This window comes from Bos mutus, chromosome 16, assembly GCF_027580195.1.
Source record: "Bos mutus isolate GX-2022 chromosome 16, NWIPB_WYAK_1.1, whole genome shotgun sequence".
Classification (NCBI taxonomy): domain Eukaryota; kingdom Metazoa; phylum Chordata; class Mammalia; order Artiodactyla; family Bovidae; genus Bos; species Bos mutus.
The window spans coordinates 66,465,212-66,489,134 of record NC_091632.1 but is presented as its reverse complement, the minus strand read 5'-3'; the positions used below and the strand labels follow the sequence as shown (position 1 = coordinate 66,489,134).

Here is a 23,923-nt window from a genome sequence, read left to right as displayed (position 1 = left end):
CTAGCAGCCATTCTGACCGGTGTGAGAGGGTACCTCATAGTGGTTTTGATTTGCATTTCTCTGATAATGAGTGATGTTGAGCATCTTTTCATATGTTTGTAAGCCATCTGTATGTCTTCTTTGGAGAAATGTCTGTTTAGTTTTTTGTCCCATTTTTTGATTGGTTCATTTATTTTTCTGGTATTGAGTTGCATGAACTACTTGTGTATTTTGGAGATTAATTGTCAGTTGCTTTGTTTGCTATTGTTTTCTACCATTCTGAAGGCTGTCTTTTCACCTTGCTTATAGTTTCCTTAGTTGTACAAAACCTTTTAAGTTTAATTAGGTCCCATTTGTTTATTTTTGCTTTTATTTCCATTACTCTGGGAGGTGGGTCATAGAGGATCTTGCTGTGATTTATGTCGGAGAGTGTTCTGCGTATGTTTTCCTCTAGGAGTTTTATAGTTTCTGTTCTTACATTTAGATCTTTAATCCCTTTTGAGTTTATTTTTGTGTATGGTGTTAGAAAGTGTTCTAGTTTCATTCTTTTATATGTGGTTGACCAGTTTCCCCAGAACCACTTGTTAAAGAGATTGTCTTTTCTCCGTTGTATATTCTTGCCTCCTTTGTCAAAGATAAGGTGTCAATAGGTGCATGGATTTATCTCTGGGCTTTCTATTTTGTTCTTTTGATCTACATTTCTGTCTGTGTGCCAGTACCATACTGTCTTTGTAGTATAGTCTGAAGTCAGGCAGGTCAATTCCTCCAGTTCCATTCTTCTTTCTCAAGATTGCTTTGGCTACTCGAGGTTTTTTGTGTTTCCATACAAATCATAAAATTATTTGTTCTAGTTCTGTGAAAAATACCACTGGAAGTTTGCTAGGGATTGCACTGAGTCTATAGATTGTTTTGGGTAGTATATCATTTTCACTATATTGACCCTTCCAATCCATGAACATGGTATATTTCTCCATCTATTTCTGTCATCTTTGATTTCTTTCATCAGTGTTTTATAGTTTTCAATATATAGGTCTTTTGCTTATTTAGGTATATTTATTCCTAAGTATTTTATTCATTTCATTGGAATGGTGAAAAGGATTGTTTCCTTAATTTCTCTTTCTGTTTTTTCATTGTTGTATAGGAATGCAAGGGATTTCTGTGTAATTTTCTAGTAATTTTCTGATGGTGTCTTTAGGGCTTTCTATGTAAAGTATCATGTCATCTGCAAACAGAGTTTTACTACTTTACAATATGGATTCCTTTTATTTCTTTTTCTTCTCTGATTGCTGTCGCTAAAACTTTCAAAACTATGTTGAATAGTAGTGGTGAGAGTGGACACTCTTGTCTTGTTCCTGACTTTAGGGGAAATGCTTTCAATTTTTCGCCAGTGAGGATAATGTTTGCTGTGGGTTTATCATATATGGCTTTTATCATGTTAAAGTATGTTCCATTTATGCCTGTTTTCTGGGGGATTTTTATCATAAATGGGTGTTGAATTTTGTCAAAGGCTTTGTCTGCGTCTACTGAGATAATCATATGGTTTTTAGCTTTTAATTTGTTAACGTGGTGTATCACATTGATTGATTTGTGAATATTAAAACATCCTTGCATCTCTGGGATAAAGCCCACTTGGTCAGGATGTATGCTCTTTTTAATATGTTGTTGAATTCTGTTTGCTAGAATTTTGTTGAGATTTTTGCATCTATGTTCATCAGTGATATTAGCCTGTAGTTTTCTTTTTTTGTGGCATCTTTGTCTGGTTTTGGTATTAGGGTGATGGTGGCCTCATAGAATGAGTTTGGGAGTTTACCTTCCTCTGAAATTTTCTGGAAGAGTTTGAGTAGGACAGGTGTTAGCTCCTCTCTAAATTTTTGGTAGAATTCATCTGTGAAGCTATCTGGTCCTGGGCTTTTGTTTGTTAGAAGATTTCTTAATACAGTTTCTATTTCCATGCTTGTGATGGGTTTGTTAAGATTTTATATTTCTTCCTGGTTCAGTTTTGGAAGGTTATACTTTTCTAAGAATTCATAAATTTCTTCTAAGTGGTCCATTTTATTGGCATATAGTTGCTGATAGTAGTTTCTTATGATCCTTTGTATTTCTGTATTGCCTGTTGTGATTTCTCCATTTTCATTTCTAATTTTGTTGATTTGATTCTTCCCCTCTCCCTTTTTTTCTTGATCAGTCTAACTAATGGTTTGTCTATTTTATTTATCTTCTCAAAGAATCAGCTTTTAGTTTTGTTAATGTTTGCTATAGTCTCCTTTGTTTTTTTTTTTTTTTCTCATTTATTTCTGCTCTGATTTTTATGATTTATTTCCTTCTACTCACTTTGGGGTTCTTCATTTCTTCTTTTTCTAGTTGCTTTAGGTATATAGTTAGGTTATTTAATTTTTCTCTTGTTTCTTGAGGTAAGCTTCTACTGCTATGAACCTCCCTCATAGCACTGCTTTTACTGAATCCCATAGGTTTTGGGTTGTTGTGTTTTCATTGTCATTTGTCTCTATCCATATTTTGATTTCATTTTTGATTTCCCTATGATCTGTTGGTTATTCAGAAGCATGTTGTTTAGCCTCCATATGTTTGTATTTTTAACAGGTCTTTTCTTGTAGTTGACATCTAATCTTACCGCATTGTAATCAGAAAAGATGCTTGAAATTATTTCAGTTTTTTTAAACTTACCAAGGCTAGATTTATGGCCCAGGATGTGAGGTATCCTGGAGAATACTCCATGTACACTTAAGAAGAAGGTGAAATTCATTGTTTGGGGGTGAAAGATCCTACAGATATCAATTAGGTCTAATTGGTCCATTGTATCATTTAAAGCTTGTGTTTCTTCACTAATTTTCTGTTTCGTTGATCTATCCATATGTGTGAGTGGGGTATTAAAGTCTCCCACTATTGTTGTGTTACTGTCAATTTCCCCTTTCACACTTGTTAGCATTTGCTTTATGTATTGAACTGCTCCTATGTTGGGTGCATATATATTTATAATTGTTATATCTTCTTCTTGGATTGATCATTTGATCATTATGTAGTGTCCTTCTTTGTCTCTTTTCACGCCCGTATTTCAAAGCCTATTTTATCTGATATGAGTATTGCTACTTCTGCTTTTTTTTGGTCTCCGTTTGCATGAAATATCTTTGTCCTGCCCTTCACTTTCAGTCTGTATGTGTTCCTTGGTTTGAGGTGGGTCTCTTGTAGACAGCATATATAGGAGTCTTGTTTTTGTATCCATTCAGCCAGTCTTTGTCTTTGGTTGGGGCATTCAGCACATTTACATTTAATGTGATTATTGATAAGAATGATCCCATTGCCATCTACTTTGTTGTTTTGGGTTCAATTTTATAAACCTTTTCTGTGTTTCCTGCCTAGAGAAGATCCTTTAGCATTTGTTAAAGAGGTGGTTTGGTGGTCCGGAATTCTCTTAGCTTTCGCTAGTCTGTAAAGCTTTTGATTTCTTCTTCATATCTGAATCAGATCCTTGCTGGGTATAGTAATCTGGGTTATAGGTTTTTCTCATTCATCACTTTAAGTATGTCCTGCCATTCCCTTCTGGCCTGAAGAGTTTCTGTTGAAAGATCAGCTGTTATCCTTATGGGGATCCCCTTTTGTGTTATTTGTTGCTTTTCCCTTGCTTCTTTAATATTTGCTCTTTGTGTTTGACCTTCATTAGTTTGATTAATATGTGTCTTGGGGTATTTTGCCTTGGATTTATCCTGTCTTGGATTCTCTGGGTTTCTTGGACTTGGGTGGCTATTTCCTTCCCCATTTTAGGGAAGTTTTCAACTATTTTCTCATGCCCTTTATTTTTGTCTTCTTCTGGGACTCCTATGATTCAAATGTTGGGGCATTTAACATTGTCCCAGAGGTCTCTGAGGTTGTCCTCATTTCTTTTAATTCCTTTTTTCTTTTTTCCTCTCTGCTTCATCTATTTCCACCATTCTATCTTCCACCTCACTTATCCTATCTTCTGCCTCAGTTATTCTACTGTTGGTTCCCTCCAGAGTGCTTTTGATCTCAGTTATTGCATTATTCATTATTGATTGACTCTTTTTTATTTCTTCTAGGTCCTTGTTAAACTTTTCTTGCATCTTCTCAATCCTTGTCTCTAGTCTATTTATCTGTAACTCCATTTTGCTTTCAAGATTTTGGATCATCTTTACTATCATTATTCTGAATTCCTTTTCAGGTAGACTTCCTATCTCCTCTTCTTTTGTTTGGTTTGGTGGGTATTTATCATTTTCCTTTGCCTGCTGAATATTTCTCTGCCTTTTCATTTTGTTTAGATTGCTGTGTTTGGGGTACCCTTTCTATAAGCTGGAAGTTTGTGGTTTCTCTTTATTGTTGACCATGCTCCCTGTGGGTGGGGTTGGACTAGTGGCTTGTCAAGGTTCTGGTGGTTGGAGCTGGACCTCTTCTCTCTGGAGTGCAATGAAGTGTCAAATAGGGAGTTTTAGGGTGTCTATGGGTTTGGCATGGCGTTGGGCAGCCTGTCTTTTAATGCAGGGCTGTGTTCCTGCTTAGCTAGAGAATTAGCATGGTATGTCTTGCACTAGAACTAGTTGGCTCTTGGGCAGAGCTTGGTTTCAGTGTAGGTATGGAGACTTTTGGGTGAGTTGTTGTTTATTAATGTTCCCTGGAACCAGGAATTGTCTGATGTTCTCAAGTTTTGCAGTTAAGCCTACAGCCTCTGGCTTTCAGTCCTTCTCCTACAGTAGACTCAAAACTTCTCCATCCATACAGCACAGATGATAAAACATCTAGGTTAATGGTGGAACAATTCTCCACAGTGTGGGACACCTAATGAAATTCACAGAGTTACACAGAGGAGAGGGAGGAGGGAGATAGAGGTGACCAGGAGGAGAAGATGGGGAGTCAAAGAGGAGAGAGCAATCTAGCCAGTAATCAGTTCCCTAAGTATTCTCCACAGCCCAGGACACCCAGAAAGATTCACAAAGTAAAGAAGAACTGATTCAAATGTATTCTTTTTAATGGCTGAGTAATACTCCATTGTGTATATATACCACTGCTTTCTTATCCATTCATCTGCTGATGGACATCTAGGTTGCTTCCATGTCCTGGCTATTATAAACAGTGCTGCGATGAACATTGGGGTACATGTGTCTCTTTCCCTTCTGGTTTCCTCAGTGTGTATGATCAGCAGTGGGATTGCTGGATCATAAGGCAGTTCTATTTCCAGTTTTTTAAGGAATATCCACACTGTTCTCCATAGTGGCTGTACTAGTTTGCATTCCCACCAGCAGTGTAAGAGGGTTCCCTTTTCTCCACACCCTCTCCAGCATTTATTGCTTGTAGACTTTTGGATCGCAGCCATTCTGACTGGCATGAAATGGTACCTCATAGTGGTTTTGATTTGCATTTCTCTGATAATGGATAAGAAAGCTATGGTACATATACACAATGGAGTATTACTCAGCCATTAAAAAGAATACATTTGAATCAGTTCTAATGAGGTGGATGAAACTGGAGCCTATTATACAGAGCGAAGTAAGCCAGAAAGAAAAACACCAATACAGTATACTAACGCATATATATGGAATTTAGAAAGATGGTAACAATAACCCTGTGTACGAGACAGCAAAAGAGACACTGATGTATAGAACAGTCTTATGGACTCTGTGGGAGAGGGAGAGGGTGGGAAGATTTGGGAGAATGGCATTGAAACATGTATAATATCATGTATGAAACAAGTTGCCAGTCCAGGTTCGATGCACGATACTGGATGCTTGGGGCTGGTGCACTGGGACGACCCAGAGGGATGGTATGGGGAGGGAGGTGGGAGGAGGGTTCAGGATGGGGAACACATGTATACCTGTGACGGATTCATTTCAATATTTGGCAAAACTAATACAATATTGTAAAGTTTAAAAATAAAATAAAATTTAAAAAAATAAAATAAACTGAAAAAAAAGTAAAGAAGAGAGGGGGAGGAAGGAGTTTTCAATTTTTAATCATAATCCTAAGAAGATACATATGCATCTATCTATACACACACACACACACCCCTAAGGGCTTCCCTGGTGGCTCAGATGGTAAAGAATCTTCCTGCAATGTGGAAGACATGGGTTTGATCCCTGAGTTGAGAAGATCCCCTGAAGAAAGGAACAGCTACCCACTCCAGTAGAATTGCCTGGAGAATTCCATGGACAGAGGAGCCTGGCAGGCTACAGTCTATAGGGCCACAAAGAGTCAGACACAACTGAGTAACTTTCACTTTCACTTTTTCATATACTTCTATACACATAAATATATATACCTACATATACATACACATTACACACACACACACACACACACACACACACACAAATATGTCCTGTATGGTGGCTACTCTGGCTAAAAGTCTTAAAATACTCGTATTTTGAAATTGTCTTTAAGATCTATGATTGCTAAGCACCCACAATTTAAGTTTGCTCTTTATGCTTGTCCTCTTGTCTGGGAGTACCTAGAGGGTCAGTGGCTGTTTTCTTGCTTGTCCCTGGAGCATCTGTCTCAGAGGTGTTCTTTCCAACTTGCATGCAAGTTGGAAATATGGAGGATACACCTTCAGCCCTCCTCTGCTGACATGTGCTGACATGTACTGACATGGTTGAAGCAGACCACCTCCCACTGTGGCCTTTGCTGCTGTACAGAGTCCACCCTCAAGTAGGTACCATCATTGGTATTGGTCTGATAACCCCAAAGTTCTGATGAAACTATATTCTAAAAGAGTCTCATTAAACATAAGCCAATCTGTTGTGTATATAAAAGAAAACATCCTTCTCACTGTTAGGCTACTTTCTGTCACATGGGCGTGAGCAGAGATGACTGGTTCCCTATGCAGGTGCATGCTCCTTGTCCCCAGGACACAGCTATAGCTAGGAAGTATCTTCCTATCCAGGGACTGCATTTGTCTGGCCCTCCATAGACTAGTGTAGCCATGTGACTTGCTCTCCCCAGCAGGATGTATCAGCAGAGATGTGGGCCCCTTTTGGACCAAGACTTTTTAAAAAGTGAGATTTGTTTCTCCATCTTGTCTTTTCCTTTCCTAGGGAAAGGCAGAGTGACACACTGGAAAGAGGCTATGCCCTGAAATATCATATGGAGAAGAGCCACCAAGCAATGGGAATAGCTGCCTTGGAGGGGTTACAGGAACAAGAAATAAACTCCTATATTGTTTGTGTCACTAGACATCTTAGAGTCCATCTGTTACATATGTTTAGCTTATCCTAACTGCTACCTGTAGCAATGCAGTGAATCTTGTACTATCTCACACTTGTTAAATCAACAACCAGTTACTACCTAACATCACTGTCAAAGCTATCAGCGCTGTTGAATCTGGTCTTAGATGCCTGAGGTATCATTACTCAGCCAAGTTTGTATACCCTTACCCTTGAGATGAGTTCATTCCCAAGGAGATTCCAGATGTGTTCAAACATGTGGTACTCAACTCATACTGAGGATGGAACAGCAACTCAGCACAGTTACTCTTTGACCTATTTTACCTTCAGTTTGCCACAACCTTGGTTCTTGGATAAATTCTTCAGTACAGACCTTTCATCATGCTCAGATCCATATTCTTCTTATTATCATACTTGCACACCTCTCCCACCTTTATTCCTATCTTTGTGTCTGGAACTGTATATTATCTGGTTAATCAGTTATTGCTCAACATACCAACTGCAAGTAAAGTGTTACCACCCACCTTCCCTTAGGTCTCTGACTGAGATACCATGACTTATGGTCAAATCTTCATGACCATCTTTAAGCTCTAGGCAAAACTTATATCCTTCACCATCCAAATGCTTATAGCTAACAACCATACATCATACTATTCAGGGTCAGTCTCCTCAGAGGCTGAAGAAAACTTATACATCACTTCTATTTGTACACTTTAATACTGGAGTAACACAAAAAAAAGAAAGCAGAGCGTGTAAGAATTGATACTTTTGAACTGTGGTGTTGGAGAAGACTCTTGAGAATTCCTTGGACTGCAAGGAGATCCAATCAGTCAATCCTAAAGGAAATCAGTCCTGAATATTCATTGGAAGGACTGATGCTGAAGCTGAAACTCTAATACTTTGGCCACCTGATGTGAAGAACTGACTCATTGGAAAAGACCCCAATGCTGGGAAAGATTGAAGGTGGGAGGAAAAGGGGACAACAGAGGATGATATGGTTGGATGGCATCACCGACTCGATGGACATGAGTTTGAGCAAGTTCCAGGAGTTGGTGATGGACAGGGAAGCCTGGAGTGCTGCAGTCCATGGGGTCACAAAGAGTCAGACATGCCTGAGCAACTCAACTGAACACAAAGTATAAGGCAATATATTTCTGGAAAATTCATACAGTGACTTCTGGATATGTTGTGATAATTGATGACAAATATTTAGCTCTGAGCAGAGGAGAAAGCACATGAACTTCAAGAAATAGGTCATTATGCAGAGAAGGTCTATTCTGCTCCATCTTTAAATGTACTTTCTTAAATATTATCACCCAGGCAGAACAATTAATTTTCACATATAGGATACTTATTCCTTATAATTCCATCTTCCTTGGGTCAGACCTAGAAATACTTCCTTCATGGAAGCCTTTCCATTTCATCTAATTCATCTCAACCACTTGACTCCTGTCTTAATTAATTTTTTTTTAATATCTCTTAATCATTTCTCTCTCCTGGCTCTATTTTAGCTCTATATTTATGTCTTATTGAGTTTTACAATCAATCATTCTTCTCTCTCTTTTTTCAATTAAAACTGTATTTTCATTTTTCAGCCAATTTTTAGATCCCCCCATTCACTGTTTTTTTATTTCCATTTTTTAAAAAATGAGAAACTAGATCCTCTAATTTTGAGGACATAGTTTAGGCTACACTTCAAGTGTAATTTAAGATGGGCTTAGTAGTGTGAAAAGTTAGATCACCACTTGATTTTAAGATGGAATTCAGAGAATAGGAAAGCGTGAACTCATTCTTGTTGAAGTGGGTACATGTGAGCAGAAGGACACACTCATGCTTAGCCCTCACTCAACACAGATTTACACCAAGACACTTTTCTCTATATATCTTTGATAGACAGTGTTATAGCAACTTGGTTATTAAAGACTGTTCCTCAGACAGGAACAAGGCGTCACCAGGAAATTTTCACAAATATAGAATCTCAGTGCCTGCTCAAGACTTTCTGAATCAGAGTCTTTCAAAACGACCTCCAAGATATTCAGGGATGAACATTAAAAGTTTGAGAAGCATTATGCTGGCTGACCTCCTACATCTTATCTGTTGCGGCATCACTCTCATTGTTTCCTAGATCCAAGAACATGGCAAAGTAGGGAGGAAAGAAGGTAAGAGAGATGGATAAAGTCCCAAGCAAAAAAGCACTCAGACAGCATTGCTTGAATGCCTTCTGCTTGAGGCAAGCCATGTGCTAGGGACTTTCTCTCAAATCTCCTCACCTCATCAGCATCACCTATGCACGCGGCTAAAGCAGGCAGTCCAGGAACATCAGCAAACATATGATGGGCAAGGTAAGCAAAGGGGCAGGTTGGAGTTTATTCTCACCTTGGGTCATGAAAAGCTTGGGATTTCTACATAAATGTATTTTAAGGATGACCTCCAAATACCTCAGAATATTTTCTAAAAGAATCATCCATGCCTAGGGCTCTATCTGGGGCTTCTGGACTTAAAGTCTCACTAAATGAGAACAAGAGAAAGAACTATGAACCTCTAACTTTGTACAGATATCAAACACTCAGGCACTGAATTCAAAGGAGACAAGAAGGAAGCACAGTGACATCCTGGGAAACACATTATGTGTATCTACACATACTACTGCTTCCCTGGTGGTGCAGTGGTAAAGAATTTACCTGCCAATGCATAGGGCATGAGAGACATGGGTTTGATCCCCAGGCCAGGAAGATCCCTGGACCATTTCCTACAAATGGCAACCCACTTCAGTACTCTTGCCTAGGAAATCTCTGGACAGAGGAGCCTATAGGGCTACAGTCCATAGGGTCACAAAGAGTTGGACATGACTGAGACATGCACGTAGACATGCACACACACATGCAAACATGCCATTAACTGAGGCCACAAGTAATGGAAATTAAACGGATCTAATTTCCCCAGTACACTACATTTTCTTTTTTATTTTCTTTTTGGCTTAGATATACTTTTTGGGTACTGAAACGTCTCCCCTTCATGATACATAAACAAAAATACACAGACACATTTCTATATACAATTGAAAGCTTTATATGGATGTCCTAAAACTCATCTATCATCTACAGTAGGCTTAGGGATCCCAGGACTCTATATTAAGGATTCTTCAATTATAATGACTCCTCCATTTTTCCTAATAATGGTAATATTATCAATGTCATTTAGATGGTCTATATGTCTTAATTTTAGCATCAGTAGTTTTAGGATCTAGTGACTCAGAGCATTACTTCATGCCATTTTCAAGATCTTGGCATCCACAAGAGGAAGAATTACAACATTTCTTATGGAAGAATAAAGCAAATATGCCATATCTTACAAGATTGGATTGAGTTTCAAATGACAACCGCCAAAGGAAAAAATTCCCTTCCAGAACTCAAAGCACACAACACAGTCACTCAGGCCATTTGGGGCTGGCTTGGTTCCTAAGTTATAAAATGAGACTTGAACTACTGCCTAATTTCCTTGTATGCTCCCTAATATTATTAAGGATTGAAATTGCATGAATGTTTTAAAAACGTCCTTGAATTTAATTTTACAGTTTATAATTCTGACATTGTTGACAGCTTTTTTTAGTGTGTATCCTTTTTTATCCCATTGAAAATGATGGTAAACATTTTTAGAAATCTTTCATAAGATGATTTAGGCAAATGTGTACTCGACACTGCATTTCCACAAGTAATAATAATCCATACACGTTGTGTCTGTACTCGGAACATGAGAAAACAAAATAAAAATCAGGTAAAATGTGAAAGTGATTTAGAGATGGACAATGTGGAGCTTCTAAATTCATTAAAGCATTCTATCACTATGTACCTTCAGACACCTATAACGTAGTTCTCTGGCTGCATGTCATCTTTCATGAATATTCTATTTTTTTCCTGAGTATAAAAATTATCAACAAAGCTAATTAGAGAAAAATAATAAGAAAAAATTAAAACAAAATTTTAAAAAATCTTCCCTTTTATGCATTTTTAAATTAGATTTTTGTACATATACACAGGCGTATCTTTTGAAAACGCCTTTTCTTTTCTTGTCCTTCTTTTTCCTCTACTCTCACTCCTGAGACCAAAGTACATGTTGTAATATTTCAGTACCTTTTTCTTCTTACTACTAAATAATATTCCTTTGAGTGAATATATTTTATTTACCCATTTATCAGTTAATGGATATTTGGATTATTCTTACATTTTGACTACTATGAATAAAGCAGCAGTGAACATTCATGAATAAGATTATATGAGGATGTATTTTTCTTTTTGTCTGGATATATAGCAAGGAGTTAAAGTGCTGGGTCATATAGTAACCCTGTATTTAGTATTTAGAGGAACACGAAATTGTCTTCCAAAGAGGGTGCACATTTTTCATTTCCACCATCAGTCTATGGGAATTCCACTTGCCCCACCTCCTAATCAACATGTGTACTTTTAATGATAGCTATGTTAGTGTGATGTCTCACTGGGCTTTTGATGTGTTTTTCTCTTATGACAGATAATGTCAAGCACATTTCTTCATATGCTTATTTGCCATTTGTTTATCTTCCTTGGAGCAATGTCTCTTTAGGTCTTTTATTCACTTTTAAAATTAGATTGTCTGCTAATTATTGAATTTTAAAATTGTTCTTTAATTAATTTCTGTTTATTGAAGGATACTTGCTTTACCAAATTTTGCTGTTTTCTGTCAAACCTCAACATGAATCAGCCATAGGTATACATATATCCCTTCTCTTCTGAACTTCCCTCCCATCTCCCGCCCCCATCCCACCCCTCTAGGTTGATACAGAGCCCCTGCTTGAGTTTCCTGAGCCATTCAGCAAATTCCTGTTGGCTACCTATTTTACATATGGTAATGTAAGTTCCATGTTACACTTTTCATACATCTCACCCTCTCCTCCCCTCTCCCCATGTCCATAAGTCTATTCTGTATGTCTCTTTCTCCACTGTTGCCCTGTAAGTAAATTCTTCAGTACTATTTTTCTAGATTCCATATATATGTGTTAGAATACGGTATTTATCTTTCTCTTTCTGACTCACTTCACTCTGTATAATAGGTTCTAGGTTCATCCACTTCATTAGAACTGACTCAAATGTGTTCCTTTTATGGCTGAGTAATATTCCATTGTGTATATATATACCACAACTTCTTTATCCACTCATCTGTAGATGGACATCTAGGTTGCTTCCATGTTCTAGCTACTGTAAATAGTGCTGCAATGAACAATGGGATACACGTGTCTCTTTCAATTTTGGTTTCCTCAGGATATATGCCTAGGAGTGGGATTGCTGGGTCATATGGTGGTTTTATTTCTAGTTTTTTAAGGACTCTCCAACCGTCTTTCATAATGGCTATATCAATTTACATTCCCATCAACAGTGCAAGAGTGTTCCCTTTTCTCCACACCCTTCCCAGCATTTATTGTTTGTGGACTTTTTGCTGAGGGCCATTCCGACTGGTGCGAGGTGATATTTCATTGTAATGAATTTTAAAGTCTTTTGCTTTTTTTTTTTTTTTAACATATGCTGGAGACAAGGCTCTTATTGACTATATGCTTTACAAATACTTTCTCCCATTTGTTGGGTTGTTTTTTTCATTTTTGAAACAGTGTCAGACTTTATTTTGGGGGGCTCCAAAATCACTGCAGATGATGATTGCAGCCATAAAATCAAAAGACGCTTACTCCTTGGAAGGAAAGTTATGACCAACTTAGATAGCACATTCAAAAGCAGAGACATTACTTTGCCAAAACAGGTCTGTCTAGTCTAGGCTTTGGTTTTTGCAGTAGTCATGTATGGATGTGAGAGTTGGACTCTGAAGAAAGCTGAGCGCCAAAGAATCGATGCTTTTGAACTGTGGTGTTGGAGAAGACTCTTGAGAGTCCCTTGGACTGCAAGGAGATCCAATCAGTCCACTCTAAAGGAGATCAGTCCTAGGTGTTCTTTGGAAGGACTGATGCTAAAACTGAAACTCCAGTACTTTGGCCACCTCATGCAAAGAGTTGACTCATTGGAAAAGACTCTGATGCTGGGAGGGATTGGGGGCAGGAGAAGAAGGGAACGACAGAGGATGAGATGGTTGGATGGCATCACCAACTCAATGGACGTGAGTTTGAGTGAACTCTGGGAGTTGGTGATGGACAGGGAGGCCTCGCATGCTGCAATTCATGGGGTCACAAAGAGTCTGACACAACTGAGTGACTAAACTGAATGATGTCCTCAGTAAAACAAATGTTCTAAATTTTAATGAAGTCCAATTAATCCATTTTTTGTTTGCTTGTTCTGTAGGAGTAAAATCTAGAAAGTCACTGACTAATCCAAGGATATGAAGATTTACAGCTATTTTCTTCTAAGAGTTTTATAGTTTTTGCTCTTACATTTCATTCTTGTTCTACTTTAATTTTTTGTATATAATATGAAGCAGGAAATTAAACTTCATTTTTTTGCATATCACTATCATTTATTGAAAAGAACATTATTTATTTGTCATGGCACTCATCAAAAATCAACTGACTGTAAAAGCAATGCAATTCTAGACTAATTTCTAGACTCTCACAAACCATTACATTAGTATTGTTAAAATCTGTTTAAATCTTTACTGTATACCTGTATGGATTCATTTTGATATTTGGCAAACCACAATCACATTTAAAAATAAAATAAAATTAGAGAAAAAAAATATTTTAAAAAAAATAAAAAATAAAAAAAATAAAAAAAAAAAAAAAAAAAAAAAACAAAACAAAAAAAAATAGTCTCTTCTAAATCTGTTCTTTTTCAAGACTGTTTTGGCCTTTTTTGAGCGACTTGAGTTTTAATATGAATTTTGAGACCATCATAAATGTTTACAAAGAAGCAATCTGGACCTTTAAGACTGTATTGACTTTCTAGATCAATTGGGAAAGCATTGCTGTCTTAGCAATATTAAGTCTCTAATACAAAAGCACAGGATTTTTTCTATTTATTTACATCTTTAATTCCTTTCAAAAATTATTTTGATGCTATTTAAATAGTGTTTTTAACTTCATTTTCAGATTGTTCTTTACAAGTATATAAAAATACCACTGATCTCTGTAAATTGATCTTGTATTCTGAAACTTTGTTGACCCTTGTCCATTCTGATAGTATGTTGATATATTCCTTGGAATCTTGGGATTTTCTTTTTACCTACAAGACCATATTACATACAAAAAAAGTTTTACTTCTTCCTTTTCAATCGGGATGACTTTTCTTTCTCATTTTCTTGCCTAATGTCCCTGGCTGGAACCTACAATACAGTGTTCAACAGAACATTGTTGTCTTATTTCTGACCTTAGGGGGAGAGCATTGTTTGTCACTGAGTGTTTTCATTTATAAGTAGGAGGTCAGCAGTAGGTGGGTATTATATAGACATTTGTTTTCAAATTGAAGAAATTCTCCATTTTTAGTTTTCTAAGAGTGTTTATCATGAATGTGAGTTAAATTTTGTCAAATACTCTTTCTGAAAACATTATTAATAATCAGGTGACTTTTTCCTTAGCGGAAAATAAGTTGATTGTATTTTTTGATTTTCAAATATTGAAATAATGCATTCCTAGAACACAACTACTTTGGTCTTTGTGTTTAACTATTTTAAAATACTGCTGAATAATTCATGTGCTAAAATTTGTTAAAATCATTGCTCTCGATTCATGAATGATATTGGTTTGTGTTTTTCTTTCATGCACTGTCTTTGTGTTGTTTGCTATCGTCAGTGAAGTGAAGTCGCTCAGTCATGCCCGACTCTGCGACCCCATGGATAGTAGCCTGCACCAAGCTCCTCTGTCCATAGGATTTTCAAGACAAGAAGTACTGGAGTGAGTGTGTAATTTTCTTGGTTGTCTCATAGCAAGAAAAATTTGAAGTGATGGACCAGCATTATAGCCCTCAGATGGACCAGTGTTACAGCTCTGTGTTACAGCTCAGTTTTATTTAGAAAGTAAAGGAAAATACATCCTCAAGGCATGAGGGCATGTCAACACAAAAGACTCAAAGAGAAGAGAGGCCCCTGGCCCAATTTTGGCTCCTCTTTTTACATGCTTTTTCTCCTCCCCCTGGGCCTGCCCTATGTAAACTGGGCTAGCCAGGAGTGCTGTTTGTTTTACCTGAGGTCCTCACTCCAGTCCTCGGACCTTTCTTTGTTCTATTTTTGAGGGCTTTTCCCTTCCTTGTCTTTTAGCCACCACCCTTCTAGACTCCTTTTTCCTATTCTAACTACCTAACACTATCAAGATAATACATTCACAAAATGAGTTAGAATGTCTTCATTTCTTTTCTGTTTTCTGTCAGAGATGCAAAACTCACACAAATTACTTTGAAAATGTTTGGTAGAATTCTCCAGTGAAACAATGAGGCATGGAGATTTCATCTTTAGTTGGTTTTTAATTATGAATTCAAATACCTTAATAGTTGTAGAGTTATTCAAATTATCTATATCATGTTGGGTGAGTTGGCAATTTGCACTTACTGAGTAAATATTTCATTTCATCTAAGTTATAATATGTATGAGTATAGAGTTACTGGTAGTATTCTTTTACTATTCTTTTGATGTCTACAAGATCTGAAGTGATACTTCCGGTTTCATTTTTGCTTAGTTATTTTATTTTTTCTTTGGCAGTCTTGGTAAATACATGTCAGTTTAATTTACCTTTCCAGAGATCCATGTCTTTCGTTGATTTTTTCTATTGTTTTTATGTTTTGATGTGCATTGATTTCTGCTCTTAGTTTTATTACTTAATTTATTCTGCTTGCTTTGAAGTGACTTTGCTTTTTCTTTTATTTCTTGAGTTAGGAGTTCAGATTATAGTTTTGATACTTTTTTTTTCTCTTTTTTCAAGTAAGCACTTAGGGTCATAATCTTCCCTAGTGTTCCTGCTTTATTCACACCCAGGGATTTTCATATTTTATATTTTTGTATGGTTTTAGTTCTTTTAATTCATTAAGGTTTGCTGTATGTCCCAGGATATTTTCTGCCTTGTATAATGAATATGTATATTCTGATATTGTTGAGGGGACTGTTCATCAATGTCAGATAGATTTTTTGGTTGGAAGATATTTTTTACTTCTGTATTCTTGATGAATTTCTATTGTTCTATCAAATGTTCCATTTTCTTTTGTTTATTTATCCTTTAAGGTCTTAGTTTTTCTTCATATATTTTGCAGTGCTGCTGATTGGTACAAACACATTTACAATTTCTGTGTCTTCTTGCTTGACTGGCTCTTTGATCATTATGTATATATCTTTGCCTCATGTAATATCTCAGTTTCTATCTCTGATCATCATGTAATATCTCTGTCTCAAATTTTATTTGCTCTGTTTTCCACATTATCTGCTATTACTATTGAAACTCTTGCTTTCTTTTTGTTAAAATTTTTTAATTTTATTTTTAAACTTTACAATATTGTATTAGTTTTGCCAAATATCGAAATGAATCTGCCACAGGTATACCCGCGTTCCCCATCCTGAACCCTCCTCCCTCCCCATACCCTCCCTCTGGGTTGTCCCAGTGCATCAGCCCCAAGCATGCAGTATCGTGCATCGAACCTGGACTGGCGACTTGTTTCATACATGATATTATACATGTTTCAATGCCATTCTCCCAAATCTCCCCACCCTCTCCCTCTCCCTCTCCCACAGAGTCCATAAGACTGATCTATACATCAGTGTCTCTTTTGCTGTCTCGTACACAGGGTTATTGTTACCATCTTTCTAAATTCCATATATATGCGTTAGTATACTGTATTGGTGTTTTTCTTTCTGGCTTACTTCATTCTGTATAATAGGTTCCAGTTTCATCCATCTCATTAGAACTGATTCAAATGTATTCTTTTTAATGGCTGAGTAATACTCCATTGTGTATATGTACCACTGCTTTCTTATCCATTCATCTGCTGATGGACATCTAGGTTGCTTCCATGTCCTGGCTATTATAAACAGTGCTGCGATGAACATTGGGGTACACGTGTCTCTTTCCCTTCTGATTTCCTCAGTGTGTATGCCCAGCAGTGGGATTGCTGTGTCATGAGGCAGTTCTATTTCCAGTTTTTTAAGGAATCTCCACACTGTTCTCCATAGTGGCTGTACTAGTTTGCATTCCCACCAACAGTGTAAGAGAGTTCCCTTTTCTCCACACCCTCTCCAGCATTTATTGCTTGTAGACTTTTGGATTGCAGCCATTCTGACTGGCGTGAAATGGTACCTCATAGTGGTTTTGATTTGCATTTCTCTGATAATGAGTGATGTTGAGCATCTTTTCATGTGTTTGTTAGCCATCTGTATGTCTTCTTTGGAGAAATGTCTATTTAGTTCTTTGGCCCATCTTAAAGGACATAAATTAATACTTAAAGTGAACTTTTTCCCATAAAAGCAGACAGTAGGTAATGATTTTTTAAATCTGTTATGTCACTCTTTTTTAATTGCTTTATTAGACCAATTATATTTAATGACATTATTGTTAATTAAGGCTTAATAGACATGCCATTTTCTTTTTTTGGTTTTAATTTATTCTATCTGATTTTCAATCTCTATTTACTTTCTCTCTGTATTATTTCAGGTTACTTAAAGATATTTTATTATTTATTTTTTTTACTTTAACATTTTTTCAGAATTCCATTTTAATTATCTATTGTGTTTTAGAGCACATTTTTATTGTCTTTTAATTGTTGCCTAGATATTACATTATATATACATATATTAAAGTCTGCTATTTTTAAAAAATTTTACCAATTCCAGTTAAGGATAGAAAAATTACTGCCACTTACATTCTCTTACCCTCTCCATTTTAAAAATAATTGTTTAACATATCTCCTCTAATACATTGAGAATCACACTAGATAGATAGTGATCCTCAAAAAATTTTAAAAACTCTAATGGGGAAAATATATTATATTTAGCCATATTTTACCTATAGTTTTTTATGCCTTCCTGGTGTTTCAAGATTCCTTTATCTGTCATTTCCTTTCTGTTCAGAGAAGTTTCTTTAGCCAAATTTTAGGTACATGCTGAAAACAAATGTACGGATGCTTTAAAATCTTTATATGATAATTCTAACATCTAAATCACATTGATACTGATATTGCTGATTTTCATTATCCTATTGGAAACTGGACATTTTGGTGTTATAAGAATCTGAATCTTACTTAACCATTGCTTTAACAGTCAGGCCTCCTATGAAACTCTTCTGGTGGAAAGAGGGGATGTTGCCTCGATATTGCCAGGTGTGTATAGAAATCAAGATTCTCCACTCTGGCTCCACTGACCCACCAGGTTCAAGCCTTCATGTTTCCACAGGCAGAACTTGGAGTTTTGGCTCTCCACTAGGACTCTGAAAACACTGCCCAAGCTGGGAGAGGAGAAACACCTCCATTTCCACAAGATCTCAAAGGATGCCTATTTATATTGATGACGTTAATGGTCAGATCAAAGGATGCCTATTTATATTGATGACATTAATGGTCAGAGAGGTCATACCTTTTGAAATGTCATTGTCCTAGTGTACAATTCTGCCCCCAAATCAGATTCACCCCATGAGAGGTGGGGAGAGAGACCTAGAGACAGTATTGTACTGAAACAGTCTCCATTGTCCATCCTAGACATCATATTAAAAAGGAGAGACATGACTTTGCTGACAAAGGTCCAAACAGTCAAAGCTATGGTTTTTCCAGTAATCATGTATGGATGTGACCATTAGACCATAAATAAGGCCGAGCACTGAAGAATCGATGCTTTTGAACTGTGGTGCTGGAGAAGACTCTTGAGAGTCTCTTGAGAGCAAGGAGATCAAACCAGTCAATCCTAAAGGATATCAACCCAGAATATTCATTGGAAGGCTGATACTGAAGCTCTAATACTTGGGCCATCTGATGCAAAGAGCTGATTCATTGGCAAAGACCCTGATGCCAAGAAAGATTGAAGGCAGAAGGAGAAGGGGATGATAGAGTATGAGATTGTTGGATGGCATCATCAATTCCATGAACATGAGTTTGAGCCAATTCCAGGAGACAGTGAAGGACAGGGAAGCCTGGCATGCTGCAGTCCAGGGGATCACAAAGAGTTGGACAGGACTGAGTGACTGAACAACAACAAAGTTTCCATTGTATGATAAAACCATTCTTCCCAAGTTCACATTCAGTGACATTTAATTGGTAGCTTAAATTGATCATAGTGGGTTTTGTTTTTACTCAGATATGTAGTTGTTAAATATTTACAAGCACAGAACTATCAAAACTACCTCCTACTTCTGTGAAATGGAGTTGAGATAGAAATTTGAGAAAAATTAGATTCTAATTTCTTGCATGTCTGAGTTGTACACCTGAGGGGAAAACATGCTATACTTTAGTTCACATGAGTTATGACAAATAAACAAAACTTTGAGAATCGTAACTTTGGTTCACAGTTTTTTAATCAGTTCAGTTCAGTCCAGTCACTCAGTCATGTCCAAATCTTTGCGAGCCCATGGACTGAAGCACACCAGGCTTCCCTGTCCATCACCAACTCCCAGAGCTTGCTCAAATTCATGTCCATCAAGTCGGTGATGCCACCCAACCATCTCATTCTCTGTCGTCCCCTTCTCCTTCTGCCTTCAATCTTTCCCAGCATTGAGGTCTTTCCAATACATCGTTTCTTCACATCAGGTGGCCAAAGTATTGGAGTTTCAGCTTCAGCATCAGTCCTTCCAATGAATATTCAGGACTTATTTCCTTTAGGATTGACTGGTTTGATCTCCTTGCTGTCCAAGGGACTCTCAGAAGTCTTCTTCAACACCGTAAGTTAAAAAAAAAAAAAAAAGGAAAAAAAAAAAAAAACCCTAGTTCTTCAGCATTCAGCTTTCTTTATGGTCCAACTCTTATGTCCATACTTGACTACTGGAAAAACCATAGCTTTGGCTAGATGGACCTTTGTTGGCAAAGTAATGTCTCTGCCTTTTAATATCTGTCTAGGTTAGTCATAGCTCTTCTTCCAAGGAATAAGTGTCTTTTAATTTCATGGTTGCAGTCACCATCTGCAGTGATTTTGGAGCCCAAGAAAATAGCCTGCCACTGTTTCCATTGTTTCCCCATCTACTTGCCATGAAGTGATGGGACCAGATGCCATGATCTTAGTTTTTTGAATGTTGAATTTTAAGCCAGCACAAGATGGCAGAGTAGAAGGATATGCGCTCAACTTCTGTGAGAACTCCAATATTGTAGCTCACTGCTGAACAACAGTTGACCAGAGAATGTTGCATCCCACCAAAAAAAATACCCAATGTAAAAGGACAAAGGAGAAGCCCCAGTAAGATGGTAGGAGGGGTGAAATCATATTTAGAATCAAACTCCACACCCACCAGAGACCCTTGGAGGGCTCAAACAAAATCTCTACTCACCAGGACCCAGAGACCCCACAGAGACTGAGCCATCCCTGCTTTTGAGTGTCTCCTGGGAAGGCACAGGTCAGCAGTGGCCTGCCATGGGGATAAGGGCTCTGGCTGTAGCAGACCTGGGACACACAGCATGTGGCATAAGCCATTTTAGAGGATGTTGCCATTAGCCCCACCATAAAGCTGCCAAGCATACAACCCATAAACTGCACAAAAATTATACCAAAGAAATTCTCACATTGTTAAGAAAGTTCCAGGACCCACAACAGATTTCCCAACCTGAAGATTCAGCAAAGGGACTAAGAACCCCTAGGGAATTTGACTTTGGAGGCCAGTGGGAAAGAACTTCCACAGGACTAGGGAAACAGACTCTTGGAGGGCACAAACAAAACTCTGTGTATACCAGGAGCCAGGAGAAAGGGGCAGTGTCCACACAAGAGACTGAGCCAGACTTGCCTGTTGAGTGTCCAGGAGTCAGTCTCTAGCAGAGGTGTGGGTCAACAGTGGCCTGCTGTGGGGTCAGGGACACCAAATACAACGGTGCAGGCCTAAGGCCTTTTGAAGGAGGTCACCATTACCTCCGTTACCCCCACCACAGTTCCGCCTCAGGCCAAACAACAGGGAGGGAACACAGTCCTGTCCCTCAACAGAAAGTTGGATTAAAGATTTACTGAGCATGGCCCCACTCATCAGAACAAGACCCAGATTCTCCACAGTCAGTCTCTCCCATCAGGAAGCTTCTAAAAGCCTCTTATCCTTATCCATCAGGGCAGACAGAATGAAAACCACAATCCCAGAAAGCTAACAAACTGATCACATGGATCACAGCCTTGTCTAACTCAATGACACGATGAGCCGTGCCATGTAGGGCCACCCAAGACAGACGGGTCCTCGTGGAGAGTTCTAACAAAACATGGTCCAATGGAGAAGGGAATGGCAAACTACTTCAGTATTCTTGCCTTGAGAACCCCATGAACAGTATGAAAAGGCAAAAAAGTTTTTAATACCGTACACTAAAATTACTTGACATTAGGTCTTGAGGGAGAAAACATATTTAAGCAAAAACTTTATATCATGCTCATATTATTATAATAACCATTCTAAATGACCATCTGACCATGACATTAGTGCTCAGACAGAATCTCTCATTTTCTCAACATTTAGTAAACAAATATATGTAGAGTACTCATTACATGACTGAAACCATATTGCTTGTGTTGAACAGAGAGAAGACAGAGTATATAAATAAATTTGCTTAATTAAATAAAGGCTATAGTGAAAATGGGCTTCCCTTGTAGCTCAGCTAGTAAAGAATCTGCCTGCAACGTGAAAGACCTGGGTTTGATCCCTAGGTCAGGAAGATCCCCTGGAGAGTATTCTGGCCTGGAGAATTCCATGGACTGTATAGTCCATGGAGTCACAAAGAGTCCGACACAACGGAGAAACCTTCACTTTCACTTTCATAATGAAAATACCATTGGATGATGAGAAATACAGTGGTTTAAGAATGTTCTTTAATTGCATGGTGGGTGAAGAGATCTCAAAGGATATATCAGTATTTGAGTTGATATTTGAATAATAAGCAAAAGTCATATATGCTGAAATTTCAGGGCAAATGTATAAAGATGAGATGTGTAAAGACACAGATTTTAATAATCAACATATATAAAAATATAATGTGATTCTCTCAGAAAATAGTGCCTCAGTAGCACCATATAAAAACCATAGAAACTGCCTTTGTTATTTTTCTACTCTTTAGCATTCCAATGAAGCATAAAATGCTCTTTCATTAACACACTATGGTTAATATGATGATCTTCAAAAAATAAACATTTTAGTTTATATTATATTTGGCTTTTAATTGTTAAAAACGTTTTTATGCATGCTACAAGTTATATGACAAATAAATTTTGCCTTGGACTTATTATATTTACATTGCAACTTAAAAAATATTTTTTCTTTAACCAGATTGTGGCTTATGCTCGTGGCCACTGCATTTTAAGCTATTTGCAAAAGAATTTAATTATTAAAAATTAACACAATCAGGGCTTCCTTGGTGGTCTGGTAGTTAAGAATCTGCCTTGCAAAACAAGGGACACTGGTTCAGTCCCTGGTCTGGGAAGATACTACTGAGTCTGCCTCTAGAGCCCATGAGCCACAACTACCGAGCCCGTGTGCCTAGAGCCTGTGCTCCACACAAGAGAGAAGCCACTGCCTTGAGAAGCCTGAGCAACACAAGTAGAGAACAGGCCCTACTTGCCACAATTAGAGAAAGCCTGTGCACGGGAATGAAGTCCCAGCACAGTCAAAAAATAAAATGGATAAATAAATCTTTTTAAAAATATATTAAAAATTAATACAATCATTGAATTAATTCTTCAGTGTAAATTTGCCCTTTATCTATTTTTCTGTGGTAGGACTATCAGAAGAGGGAAAAAGCTTCAGTTGAAGACAGCACATTTAAAGATGGAGCTACTTTTCCTGATTGGTAATACAGTTAGGATCTGTGTTAATACAGGTCAGACATCATTTGTGACATTGGTAATTAAAATTTATAAAATTATAGAAACTCATTGTACTGTTAGAGAAAAGGTTACAAGAAATTTATCATAATTTCCATTTGGATCTATGTGTGATTTTTGCTATACTATCATCTATGAAATTAGGAGGAAAACTGTTCTTGTTTACCTAATATCACTTATTAATATTAATTCACAAATAATTCCCAGGCATGTACTTAACTTCCTTCTTTGTTTATGGAACGTCCTACCTCCCAATTTTTTGACAACTGCAAACTTAAAAATAAAATGAGCCTATCTTAACGTGCAAAGAACCATCCAGGTAACCTTATATTTTATGTTCATATTAAAAGTTGCACAGAAACACCCTTAAAGCAAACTCTCTTTGAAATACAAACACAAGAGAGGACTTCCTGATATAGTCCTCAATTTCACTGATGGACCATATCCTAAATTAGTTTCTGAAAGAATGCTGTTCTTTATCTTTGACAGTGAGAACTCACCTGATCACAAAGGAAGCTACTGTTTCTTGTGCCAACTTTATCACAATCACAGGGTCTGCAAACATCTATGGCTGAAGGATCTGCACCAACTTGTCGGAAAAAGTAATCCTTACACAGCTCACAGTTCTTTCCTGCGTCAGGGAAAGGTTATGCATTATGACTTCCAATTCATTAAAATCGGCTGCATAATTCAAAATTAAAGACTGTATTCCTTTGAGGGAATTCTATAATTTTCGGGACGTCCATTTTAATGTACCTTTCATCTCTACCTGCCAGTTTAGTGATCCACAGCATATGAAACAATGAACCTGTTACAAAATGTGCTTTACTTCATTAAAC

At 37.3% G+C, this 23,923-nt stretch overlaps 1 protein-coding gene across 1 annotated transcript in view; it reads right to left on the bottom strand.

The window, feature by feature from the left end:
* The window catches only part of USH2A (usherin), a 928,983-nt gene that overhangs the window by 765,278 nt on the left and 139,782 nt on the right, over positions 1 to 23,923 (bottom strand). The window contains exon 10 of the mRNA XM_014481290.2: positions 23,585 to 23,715. Coding sequence (XP_014336776.2) covers positions 23,585 to 23,715 — 131 coding nt within the window. The remainder of the gene's footprint in view (positions 1 to 23,584; positions 23,716 to 23,923) is intronic.